Source organism: Petaurus breviceps, unplaced genomic scaffold (assembly GCF_028583685.1).
Source record: "Petaurus breviceps papuanus isolate PSGF00001 unplaced genomic scaffold, PetGlider_PUasm1.0 181, whole genome shotgun sequence".
Classification (NCBI taxonomy): domain Eukaryota; kingdom Metazoa; phylum Chordata; class Mammalia; order Diprotodontia; family Petauridae; genus Petaurus; species Petaurus breviceps.
The window spans coordinates 17,426,433-17,440,013 of record NW_027185784.1 but is presented as its reverse complement, the minus strand read 5'-3'; the positions used below and the strand labels follow the sequence as shown (position 1 = coordinate 17,440,013).

At 39.2% G+C, this 13,581-nt stretch overlaps 1 protein-coding gene across 1 annotated transcript in view; it reads right to left on the bottom strand.

Annotated features, from left to right (window-relative positions):
• LRGUK (leucine rich repeats and guanylate kinase domain containing) overlaps positions 1-13,581 on the bottom strand; it is a 127,847-nt gene that overhangs the window by 19,793 nt on the left and 94,473 nt on the right. Inside the window, exons 17-18 of the mRNA XM_069087259.1 lie at positions 12,710-12,798; positions 763-894 (exon numbers count right to left, since the gene is read on the bottom strand). Of these exons, the coding sequence (XP_068943360.1) occupies positions 763-894; positions 12,710-12,798 (221 nt within the window). The remainder of the gene's footprint in view (positions 1-762; positions 895-12,709; positions 12,799-13,581) is intronic.

The following is a 13,581-nucleotide window of genomic DNA, read 5'->3' as shown; positions in this document are numbered from 1 at the left end:
TTAGCTGAATCCAGGCCAGGGTAGTAGCTCCCCTTTTCACTTCCTCCGTCTTGCAAAGGATGAAATCATCACAAATAAGTCATAAATATATTAGCTGTCCTGCTTTTGACAGAGAGAACACACCAACAAATGTCTGGATAGTTAAGTTTGCATCACTGCAATATCCTATTTCCCTATCAGATTTGTTGCCTTAACTCTTAATCTCTCTTTTTGCACAGGGAGTCTACTTGTTCTACGTTCACTCACCTCTAACCTAAAAGTTCCCCAATAGCTTTCTCTTCTCAGATTACTAGGTTTCCTTTTATGAGCATATATTCTTAACATATAATGTAATTTTCCTCTCTCCCTTTTATTCTGTCCCTGCAAATAAAACATACCTTCCATAGCCAAATTAGTCATGAGTCCCATATCCCACCAAGTCTCAGTAATAATTCGGGAGTCAAATATACTCTCTTACTTAGGATTTCCATCTAGTTTATCCTGCTTGTTATTTAGTGCATTTGTTAAGACATAGATTTCCCTGGCTCTCTTTAGTGTACATACACACATGCAAATAAAATAAATAAAAGAGTAGGCAAAGGAAAATATAAGCACTGAAAGTATTCAGATCTTTTGACTCAAAATAAAGTTCTCTTCTTACTATGCTAGGCCGCGTCTCAGGTGATTTAATCATACTACATCTGCCAACTAGTCAAAGGTATAATCATTATTAATAGCATGCAGAAGGTGTCTTACTTCCTTCAAGAAAATATTTCTGCTTACCTGACTCCTTCAGAAAAGCATGGTGGGGGAGTAAGGTTGATCTCCTCATCAAATGTATTTTTAGCCCACAGCCTTGTAGGTGAGATTCGGTCGAGATGAGCAATGGCTGATAATGGGGTTGGTACTGGACCCCTGAAAGAACCAGAAAAAATGAGGAAAATTCTAATTTATTAAAACTTTTAATTCATGTTAATTCTATGAATTATTAAAAGGATAAGAAAAGATTCAAGGCAATCATAAAAGAAAGTACATGCAAAACATAGAAAATCTTTGAGGTATAGTGCAATAGGCTCACTTGTGAAAAGGTCCTTTAGGGTTCATCTTGGACTAGCATATTTACACATACAATAATTAGTAGATTAAACAAGTAACACTAAGAAAATCTTTCTCACCCATTGAACTATCACTTTCATACTATTTTCTCTGAAATTAGTGTGCACTCTACAGTAGTTCTTTGAATATTCACTAAACACAATCCAACAGTTATTAAACGCCCACTCAATCTGAGGTCCCATGCGAGACAATGGAAATACAAAAACTAAAATAAAGCACCCCCTGTTGGAGAAGAGGACGTACAACAGAAAAATGGAAAACAGTAAGATGAACTAGCATTTCTGTTAAGGTTTGTGAGATACTTTAACAAATATCTCATTTTATCCTTACGGCAGCCTCTGGGAGGTAGTTATCATCCCCATTTTACAAATGAGGAAACTGAAGGAGGTAGAGGGCATATGAATTGCAGAGCCAGAATGGGGTAAGTAGGATAGAGCTAGGGAAACTGAAGAAGGTTAGAATGCTTATGGATGGCGGAATCAGGTGGGGCTTTAAAACACAGGAGGTGGCACCTGAGTTGATGTTTCAAAACAATACAAGGTTTCTGAGAGGTAGTAAGGAAGTGGCAGCATTCTAGGCACAAAAATGGCTTATTTGAATGGAAAGAGTCAGAATATAGAGTGTCTGGGACAGCTAGGTGGCTGTAATGGGAATGTAAATTTTAAAGATCTTCCCTGCCCCCAGGCTAAAGTGCACCTGGAACCTGGGGTGGGAGGCTTGTTTTTCAGTACATACTTCTTGATTGACCATTGAGTCAATAAGGTTGTTACATTCTCTGAGCCAGGAGAAGGCTATATAATCCCTGATGTGTAGCTTTGTTTTGGGACTCACTTTGAGAAGTGTTCTGTGATTTGATCTGGATTCTGGGAAGCCGTTGTTGAGAGCCCCGCCTTGGCTTTGAAAAACCCAGATGTTGAAACCCAGATGTTGATTTGATCCAAGAACCTGTGGTGGCAGCGACCCTGGGAATGCTGGGGTGCTTGCTGCTACAGTGTCATAATGAATAGAGCACCAGCCCTGGAGTCAGGAGGACCTGAGTTCAAATCCTGCCTCAGACACTTAACACTTACTAACCATGTGACCTTGGGCAAGTCACTTAACCCCTAATTGCCCTGTCTTCCCCCTCCAAAAGGCAAAAAAAAAAAAAAAGAATATGGAATACTCCCATTCTAGGGAGTAGTTTGTAATTTAGTTTGGTTGAGACAGAGCTCATGAAGAGAAATAATATGAAATGAGACTGGAAAGGTAGGAACGAACCAGGTTGCAGAAGGCCTTGAATGCCAAGGCAACATGCAAAATTTCCATTGGTCTAACTCCTAAATGAATAGGAAAAGAGATGACCCAACTGGCTTAAAATCTAATGGTGCAGAAATAATATTCAATGTAGATATTTCCAAAGGCCTGTGACTATGCAATTTTCTCAAATTAAGATTAATTTCTAAATTAGTAGTCTTGGAAGATGTTAGATAAGTAGTTCTTAATTAAAAAAATTCTTTATTTTAGATGATTCTCTTCTCAGTTCTTCAAACCATCTCTGAATTCTTATTACATTCAACTCTCTTCTGCATAACTATTTTCTATATACAATCCAGGGACAAACTCTATTAAGCAATTATTTCGTATCAGAGGTTCTGAGATATGCCCTCAAATCTCTTTGATCAAATTCATCTTAAAGATCTGCTCACACAACACAGGGAAATAATTTCAGAGCTAGAAACCAGTTCTGTAGATTCTTAGTTGGCTGTTCTCTGCATTAACTATCTAATGCCCAGCAATAATACAAGAAATAGATTTTAAACATTAAAACTAGACTTTTATCAATGGAAATAACATTAAAGAAGATGCATTGCTATCCACTTTGCTAGTGCAGCCTAAGGCCTAGAGGTCCTTCCTATCTGACTGAATAACTAAAGTCTTCTATATGTGTTTTCTTCTGCTAGTAGAGTTTGAACACCCCAAAGAGCCGAGCAGCTAAGTGGCACATGGATAGAGCACTGGACTCTGACACTGACTAGCTGTGTGACCCTGGGCAAGTCACTTCACCCTGTTTGCCCCAGTCTCCTCATCCATAAAATGAGCCGGAGACAGATATGGATAACCAGTCCAGTATCTTTTCCAAGAAAACCCCGAATAGGGTCATGAAGAGTCCAATGTGACTGAAACCATTGAGCCACAAACAACCAACCCCAGACAACAGGACAGTCTTACTTTTCCATTCCTATCTTCATAGTAATTGATGAATGCATTTTCATTCACTGCATTCTTTTATTCATTCATCCATCCATGCATTCCTATGCTTCAAATCTAAGGTAAATTGCTTTCTTCATCCTTCCTCCATCCATTGTGTTCTTTGAGCACCTAATGAGGGCAGCTTATATATCAGTTAAAGTCTTGGCCTTGTTTTCACCTCAAGAATGGCGACTCCACCATTTTTACCCTTCAAGTTTCCCCAGACTTCCTTTGGTCAAAATAGTATAGGAAAAGAAAAATATAAATATTTCAGATCCATCTTCCATCCTAGTTATAAATATTAGATTCAATTTAAAGCCTAAACTTTCATCTTTAAATTCAAAGGATGAGAACCACTCACTTATCTTAAGGACTCTTGCTTGCTAGTCCAAAAGAAACACTTTCTTTATATATCATAACACCAGCAGTGAGATCAGCAGATGCCAATCTGACTGACAGTCTTTGAGGATTCCTTTGATTAGTTAGTGGTAGCAGAACATGAAAATTAAATTTCTCCTCAGACTATACTAACCTTTCATCTAGCATTGATTTTTATTTTCTTTGCATGATACACCATCATCCACTCCTTTCTCCCAATTAGAACTCCCCCAAGTTTGCCGAGAATGCCAGGCTTCCTTCTGTAATATTCCATAATCTTTCATCAGGTCTTTTATCTCCAGGAACTTCATCTACTGCCTGTAGTAATCTGTCTAAGGCTTCCCTATTCTCTTATGGCTTTCTCATTTCTGTCAGCTCATATTATTCCCATGTAAAGTATTGCCCCCTTTCATTTATGGACATTTCAGTTGCTGAAAGGGGTCAGGAAAAGGACATGCATGTTACAAAGACTCACTTGAGACCATTCTGAGGACCTGAGAGAAAACTGGCTCTCAGATAGATGTACCAAGAGAACCTGTTTGAAAGCAGCTCAGAGACATAACTACTAAACAGTAGAGGGCGATAGGGGTATAGGGGGGTGGCTGCAGTGTGCTGTTGGCCATCAGTTCTTTCAAGTGAAGGATATAGCTGAGAAACTAAATCATAAAACTATTTGGGGATAATGAGAAAATTATATATTATATGTTTGTGTTATGCCTGATTGAACTGTGGGTTTTTTTTTCCCAATATGAGTTAGAGAAAGATCAGCACTCATGAGGAGGCCTGATGTGAGGCATTAGAAGCTGTAGGAGATGAGAAGGGGAGAAGATACAGCAGTTGCCTGAAGAGAGAAACCGATGGCAAAGACTCCCCCTCGCCACTACCCCATGGTGTTTGAAAGAAGCAGAATGAAGGAGAATCAGCAGATAAGAACTGCTTTGGGCAGAGCCCACTGATGGAGCCGAATAAAGTCTAGCACGTACTTCCATCTGTTGGGGGCTGGGGGCGGGGGGGAGTCTCTGTACTGGCTAGAAACTGATTGGAAGAAAGTAGAATCTTTCTCCCGTGTGAAGCTTTCTGGCCACTGGCACCTTCTACAACGTGAAGGAGGGAAAAGCTCTCAGAGGGTTGCTTGCTTTGCCCTCTGTAACTCCAGAGGAAAAAGCAGACTAAGGAAGAAAAGGCTTTGCATCTGCTTTACTGCCAGCAGTACTGATGCACTGTTTTGTTAAGAAATGATTGGAGAAATCAGATCAGGCTAGGGAGAGGCTGCATTGCTTGACAAGACTACAGCTTGAGAGGGGGGAATCCCTCAGGGTTTTGTCCACATTAACCTTTAGTGGCATCTTGAAAAGGGGAAACCCCCTTATAGCCCATAAAGAAAAGATTGGATTCAGTTGGCAGATTTCAGACTTAAGGAAAGTGCTTTCAGTTTAGTACTATTTCAGCAGCCCCTCAGGAGAGTGAAAAAGCTCAGAAGTGGAACAGGATATGAGTAGTAGAGACTGTTTCCTAAAAAAAGGACTTGTAGACCAAAGTTATGAGTTGCCCTAGGCACATGGGTAGCCCTACTCATGTTCCTTATGGCTAGATTTCTGTGCATGCCTACTCTCTCCCAAAGACAATTTGTGCATGGATAGAAGAGTGCCTTCCAGGTTTATGGTCGCATGGTTATATTTTGGTTATTCCCGATTTTGTCTTCTATTGACTATATATTATGAATATTCTTGCTGTTACCTTCCCATTTAATAAATATTTCATGTTTAAGAGTCAATGTTATAATTGTGCCTGATTTATGTAATTATAAAACACACTTATGAGAGTTCAATAACTACAGTGGTAGCAAGTAGGAATGTGTTTCCAAACACACACACACACACACACACACACACACACACACACACACACCAGGGTTACCCCTAGGACTCAGAGAAAGTAGTAGCAATATGGTGGCCATAGCCAACCACTTTCTCAGAAACTCTCCCCTCCCCTAGACCTATCGACATGAGTGCAAGGTAGGGTGAGTAAGCCAACTAAAAAGTAGGAAAAAAGGGGTGCAAGGGCCATTTAGAATCATGCCTACAGCTCTACTGTCAGCATCAGCAGGTCACACCATGCTTGGGCTTTCACAACATTTCCTTTCTTTGATTTTAGACTTCTATATAAATACTACAACAAAACGTTGCTTGTTAGTATATACAGCTGGGCAGAGTAAATCATTTAGGGATGATATTTAACCAATAGTGAGGTACAGATTCATGACTAGTCTCTTATCAGATGAACTAAAGTGAAATATCATCAGCCATATGCCATACTCATATATGACTTAAGGCTTACACATTGTACCAGTTAGCAGCCAGTGGTACTTTTAGACTGTGGTCAAGGGGGTTATGGAAGGCACAGGTCTGACATGTTCACTGGGGGAGGTAAGGATCTTCTAATGTTCCTCTCTTCTCCTTTCCCTCCTTTGGGAGTCATGGATTTTAAGTACTTGTCCCAGTGCTACTACCAAAATTTACCATCTTGGAACCTTAGAATTGAAAAAGACATTAGAGATTATTGGTATGGTAGAGTTAAAAGAGTACTGGTTTTGGAATTAGATGACCTGGATTGAAATCCTGGTTCTTTGAATTAGCAGTTGTATGACCTTGGGTTACTTTCACACGTTGAGCCACCATGCTTTCATTGGACTAGATGAACTCTAAGTGCCTTTAGACTCTAAAACCACGGTGGTATGAGCCTATGTTCTTGTCCATGCAGAAACTCCTTCTAAAATTTCCCTGACAGGTGGTCATTTGTCTTCTGTAGAAATAAGGTCCTCACCTACTTCATTAAATGGCCTTTCCATGGTTGTTCAGTCATTTTTTAGGCATGTCCAACTCTTCATGACCCCATTTGGGTTTTCTTGGCAAAGATACTGGAGTGATTTGCCACTTCCTACTGAAGCTCAATTTTTACAGATGAGGAATCTGAGGCAAACAGGGTTAAGCGATTTGCCCAGAGTCACATAGCTATTAAGTATCTGAGGTCAGATTTGAACTCAGGAAGAGGAGTCTTCCTGACGTCAGCCCCAGCCCCCTATCCACTATATCACCTTGCTATGTGGGCCTTTCCATAATTAGTTCTAATGAATAGAAAATCCTTCCTTATAGTGAATTGAAATCTGCCTCTTTATAGCTTCTTATGTCTACTCTTTGCAGTAATGCAGAAAAAAAGAGTTTAATTATTATATCCCTCAGTTAAGAGTATGAGTACCTTGAGAACAAGCATTGCCTTATTTTTCTATCTGTATTCCCAGCACTTGGTATGGGGTTTGGCACTTATGAAATGCTTTTTCATTCATTCTTTTCTTTCTCTTCCTCCTTTCCTTCCTTCCTTATTTTTCTCTTTCCTTTCTTTCTCCCTTTTTCTTCCTTTCACCCTCTCCTTCCTTCCTTATTTTTCTCTTTCCTTTCTTTCTCCCTCATTCTTCCTTTCACCCTCTCTTTCCTTCTTTCCTTCTCTCTGTCAGACAAAACAGACCCAGTTCCTTCAATTGTTCATCATAAAAAACAGTCATTAGAACACGGTATTTTAAGGCTCGTAAAAAATGTTTCCTCCTCAACAACTTTGAGAAGATAGTAGGAGTATTATTATTCCTATTTAATAGATCACAAAAAGGTTTATAGCAAGGTTAGCTGAATTGTCTGTGGTCATGCAGATGTCTATATTTGGTCTTTTGATTCCAAGTCCAGTGTTCTTATCACTATGTTTGCTGGTAAGACTCTCACATTGAATCTTCCTATTTATTTTGGGTACCTCTGAGAGTGGTGGTTAGCACTTACCTCTACCACTCTATACTGAACACACAATCTCGACAATGTGCCAAAACAGGAGGTACATTAAGCTCTGAAAAAAATCCTTTACTGATATCGTGAACATGTCTGGTCTCTGGTAATTATTCAATGATCTTTTGGGCAACAGTGCCAGAGTTAAGGCATATTATCTGATTTATTCCTCCAAATAAGCTCGTGAAGCATGATTATGTAATGGGACCAGTTTTATCCAATCTGTTTTGTAGCCATGTGAATGCATACAACAATTCAGTGTACTGTTGCTTGACTAAATTATGGGCACATAAAAGATAAGATTCAAGTCAAAAAGAAAGGGAATTGAAAGTTAAGATAAACTTCTATGAGCTTAAAGTTAGTTTGATATAGTCGTGTTTCAAAACATTTTTTAAGATTCTATTCTCAGTAGAATATTAATGTAGCAGGTTCCTCCCCACCCCTCTTCCCTCTACCCTCTGTTCCCTCTGGTTTAATTTACTCACTGAACTGGATGCCATGCTGGCACACTGGAGGTCCTTCAGAGGGGCAGCAACAGGTACAACTAACTCTCTCAAGTTTCTGTGGATGATCCTGGGGGCCAGCTATTCTTCTATTACTTTATACTCTCATTCCTGAGTCCCAGCTTTATTTATGGCTTTTATTTATTTATGGCTTCCCATAAATCAGCCACAGCTCATTCTACTACCTGGTTTGGGTTTCTTTTTTTTCCCAAAAACAAACAAACAAACAAAAAACAACCAGATTTTTAATTGGTCTTTTGATTTTTATCACCTAAATTTCCTCCTGAATCCTTCCCTCTCTCCACTCCAAGAGAACAGTCCTATATAACAAAAACCTTCTTTCATTAACTCTTAAAACATTGACTAAAAAGAGACAAAGCGAAAATAAATTATCCATAAACTTAGGACACACTTTCTCACTAATGCACACAGTTTCAGAGAGACAGAAAGACAAAGACAGAGGCGAGGGGGAAGGGGAAGAAGGAGAAAGAGAGAGAGAGAGAAAGAGAGAGAGAGAGAGAGAGAGAGAGAGAGAGACAGAGAGAGAGAGAGAGAGAGAGGTATAGCCTCTCTTCTATCAACTGGCTTTTCCAGAAAACAGGTGACAACACAGATTAAGATAGTCTTCCTTCCATCAGCACTGAGACCTTTTCTTAGACCAACCTTCCTGGTTCAAAGCAAGATCCTTTTAGTCACAGACCTCTCCTTTAACTCATGGAGATTAACCAAGTCCTTATTCCTGCTAGGCAATGTGCCTTTGTCTAATAATCTCAGAACTTTTCTGGGGTTCACTGTTCCCCAACTTTCAGTTGCAAAGTTCTCTGGCTAGTTGAATGCAGATTAGATGATGGGAAACAATACACTGTGGTCATCTCTGCACTGAGGAAGTGCCTTGTCTCTGTGGACTGCTTTTTTGGTGGATTTCTTTTCTTCCAAATATTTAAGTCTCACATTTATCTTCGTCTTTTGTCCCTTTCAGTTAGCAAAACTGTCCCAATATGAAGGGGTACTCCTTTACATTAGAATGTTACAGAAAATTTAGGCTGGAAGGGACCTGAGTGATCATCTGATGTTATTTCCCTATTTTATGGAGGAAACTGAAGCCCAGAGTGGTAAAGTTAATGTAGGTCATGCAGCAAATTTGTGGCAAAATAAGGAGTATGTCGCTGTGTCCTGAGTCCCTACTATACACAATCTATTGCACCATGCAGGCCTTTAACCATTCAACGAGAATTTATTAATGCCTAGTATGCGTCTGACTATGCTAGGTGCTGGGGCTGAAAAGACAAAAATGAAATTGTCCTTGCCTCAAGGAGCTTATATTCTATTTGGGGAAACAAAATGAACACAGATAAGCACACACACAAAATAAATAAATATATAATGCACATATAGATACAAATATATGCATATGCATGCATGCACATGTATGTGTCATGTACATACCTATATCTATGCCTATACCTCTACATATACGGAGAGAAGGCCTCCTAGATGAGGTAACACTTGAGCTGAGCCTTGAAAGGAGCTAGGGATTGGGTAAATTTGCACAGGGGAAGAGAACATACATTGTAGGCAAAACATTTCCTCCTTCAAGGTCTGAAGTTAAGGGCCAATCTTAGATCCATGGGTATTGTGGATATAGCTCTAATCCTATAATTATATCATCTACTTTTCCGCTTATTTCAAATTGCAAGGAAAATTAATATTTCTTCCCTTGCTTGTACATTTTCAAATGTCCCCTTACTACAATCTATTCTTATTAATCATGGATACCACATGAGGAAATAACTGCATCTCTCTCTTTAAATAGTTCTGTTGTGTTAAATGGATTTTAAAATGTTCATGAAGAAAAAGAGTTTGGCCTTGTTATGAAGCCTCTAGCCGAAAGCTAAGTTTAAAAAAAAATTATAGAAGCCGCACAATTCATCAGACAAAAAAAAACAAACCACCCTATCTGCATTGATACAGAGAGAAGAGGTAGCATTCTGTGATTCTGTATAGGTGAGAGACTTGAATAGAATCATGGTTGCCAAGGAAACCTTTTCTTGATTCAAGGAGATTACCAAGGGGTTTGATACTAACTCAGGGAATCACATTGGAATTTTTTTTTCTTCCTTTTCTGTTTTTTTCCATTAGATGGAGAATAAGCACACAAGGCTGAAAAAGCATTTTAGAACTGGTTCTAAAAGCCATGAGTATCAGAAAGCCCATACCACTCTAAAGGGAAAGGGTAGGTAGAAAATGAACTCCAGTCAAATGAATACTTTCCTTTCAATAAGCTGAAACAGTGGGCATGGGAATTTAGCAGCATTTTGATGTCAAGAGTCAGAGCAGGGCAGAACAGGTTAAAATTATGCAGAGCAGACATGAAGCCTGATGTATCTGGATACCAGAAGAGGGAGAGCAAATATTTCTCCTAAAAATAAAAAGGATTAGAGCAGGATGAAGCAATGCCTAACAATTGCCCTCTTGGTTATTAATCCCTGAAGCGAGCCAATTTGCCCCATACAGTCAGAAGCAGAGACCACACCCTTCATTTAGTGGTAGCTACCCAAGCTGTGGACATACTGCCAAGAAGGGAATAATGATAACAGCTAGCCTTTATATTGTACCTGTTTTGTATTAGGCATTTTACAAAGATTATCACAACATCTCTGGGAGGCAGGTGCTAGTATTATTCCCATTTTACAGATGAGGAGACTGAGACTAGGTCACACAGCTAGTATCTGAGGCAGGATTTGAACTCGGCTCTTTCCTTACTCCGAGTTCAGTGCTCTTAAACATTGTACCACCTAGCTGCCTAATAGATAAGTCAGTCATAATTATTACCTGAAGAGTACTTGAGCTGTGCATCTAATATTCTTTATTCTAATTGCATGATCAACTCATCTGCTTTTCCCAACCACACATTTACTCCATTATATCCCTCCCCCTAATTCTTGTTACAGATGGGGCAGCATTGTAAGTAAACTACAATTCTCCTCAAGTTGACACAGTAAGCAGAAGGAAAACAACCTAGTTTTCTCATAACTACTTCAGCAAGGATGAAAAAAAAAACCCCACCAAATAAAATGATCAAGAAATCTAAGGAGAAATGAAAAAAGAAGCATTCTGCCACCTGTAATGGGAATGTAAATTTTTAAGATCTTCCCTGCCCCTAGGCTAAAGTGCACCTGGAGCCTGGGGTGGGAGGCTTGTTTTTCAGTAGATACTTTTTGATTGGCCAGTGGGTCCAGAAGGTTGTTACATTCTCTGAGCCAGGAGAAGGCTATATAAGCCCTGATGTGTAGCTTTGTTTTGGGGCTCACTTTGAGAAGTGTTCCATGATTTGATCAGATGAGACTCTGGGAAGCCGTTGTTGAGAGCCCCCCGGGTTTGAAAAACCCAGAAGTTGATTTGGTATGGATGTAATGGTTGGACAGTTTGGAAACCTGTCTACTTGATCTCTTTCTCTGTCTTGATAATCCTGTCTGTATACTCTGAAGTTCGGGGTGCTGACCTTTTCTCCCTGAACTAGGTAAACGATATATGTTTGACTGATTAAAGTAAGCTTGTTAACCCATTTTGAGTTGCTTTCCTTTATCAAAGCAGATCCAAGAACCTGTGTTGGCAGCCACCCTGGGGACACTGGGGTGCTTGCTGCTACACCATCCTTGGTCTTGTCTACACAAAGAGATGGCCAGAAGCCTGTCAGGGGACACTAAGCAGACAAGTCCAGCCTTGTAGCATAGCTCACCAGAGACTGCAAGCCAAGGAGGAGTGCCTGTCCCCAACTTACAGCTGTATCACCTGCATAGCTGCCTTTCCAAGAAGTAATATTATGTTTCTGCAGTGTATAAGCAAGTAAAACTGGAAATCTGGAAAACCAGATTGAACAGAGAATAAAGGATATACATGGGAAGTCAGTTTTCCTCTATTACCTGAAAAAAGGAATAATGGAACTCGTTAAACTAACCTTCATGGACAAACATTGGGAATGTGGGATACGGATATTCAGATACTAACAGGTGTTTCTCTTAGTATTGTGCTTCAAAATACCCAGAGGTCATAGGCTAATAAGTTTAAAACTGGTTATCAAGTACAATACCCTGGGTTTTTTGTTGTTTGTTTTGGAGGCAATTGGGGTTAAGTGACTTGTCCTGGGTCATACAGCTATTAACTATCTGAAGCTGCATTTGAATTCAGGTCTTCTTGACTCTAGGGCTGGTGCTCTACCTACTGTGCCAGCTAGCTGCCCCTCCCTGTTTTTACAAAGGAGACTGAAACACAGAGAAGTTAAATGATGCATCCAGGGTCATAGAGCTGGAATATATCTCAGCAAGGATTTGAACCCAGACATTCTTGACTCCAAGGGCTATATACTACCCACCACATTTTGCTGCCTTTACAGAAGTCAAGACACTAAATTATTATTTAATTGTAACTTACTACATCTATTTTTATTATTTTTAATAAAAGCATATTTATTATATTAAGTACAGAATAATGAGAAATTTTAAAAAGAATATGGTTGTATTAAAATTGGCCCAATTTGACAATATAATGTTCTCTAGGGAAATTTCTCATTTTTATCGGTAATTTAGGACAGAAACGGTATACATAAACACTGGAAATTTGAAAGGATGATAAAAATGCATGGATTGAAAACTTACTTGAAACAAAATTATACATTACCTTTGAAAAAGAATGGTACAATCTGGGGGAACTTTTCCCATTAGGGCATGACGAGCTGCCTCACGCCGTTTCTGCATAGAAATAACTTCCTAGGCAAGAAATATGATCACCAGTTATATTCATATAAAAAAGAGCACATGCATACTCTTTGACCCAGTAATAACTCTCCTAGGTCTATCTTCCAAAGAGGTCAAAGAAAAGAAGAAAAAGATCCACATGTACAAGAATATTTATAGCAGTTCTCTTTGTGGTATCAAAGAACTGAAAACTTAAGGAATGTCCATCTTTGGGGAATAGCTAAAGAAACTATGGCACATGAATGTAATGACATATTATTGTACTGTAAGAACTGATGAAGAGGATTGGTTTCTGAGAAACCTGGGGTGATCTGATGCAGAGTTAAGCATGCAGAGCCAGGTGAACAATTTAGATAACAGCATAAAGACAAACCAACTTTGAAAGACTTCAGAACTCCAAACAACACATGACCAATCACAGAACCATGATGAAACATGCTACCCATCTGACAGAGGTGATGGGCCCCGGGTACAGCCAGAAACAGTATGTTTTTAACATGGCCAGTGGGGGACTTTATTTTGCTTAATTGTTATTTGTTATTTGTTACAGGTGTTTCCTTTGTTTCGTTTTTTTTTTTTTCAACTGGGGAAGGTGAGATTAAAGGGAGAGGAAATAATTTTTGTTAAATGAGAAAAATTCATTTAATTTAAAAAAAAAGCAGACATCAAGGAATTAAAAAGATGATGGCACAGCGTATAGAGCAATAAGAGTAATAGTAGCTGACATTTGTGTAGGCCATTGCGGTTTAGAGAACAATTTATTGACACGGTATCATTTGATCTGACACAGTTATC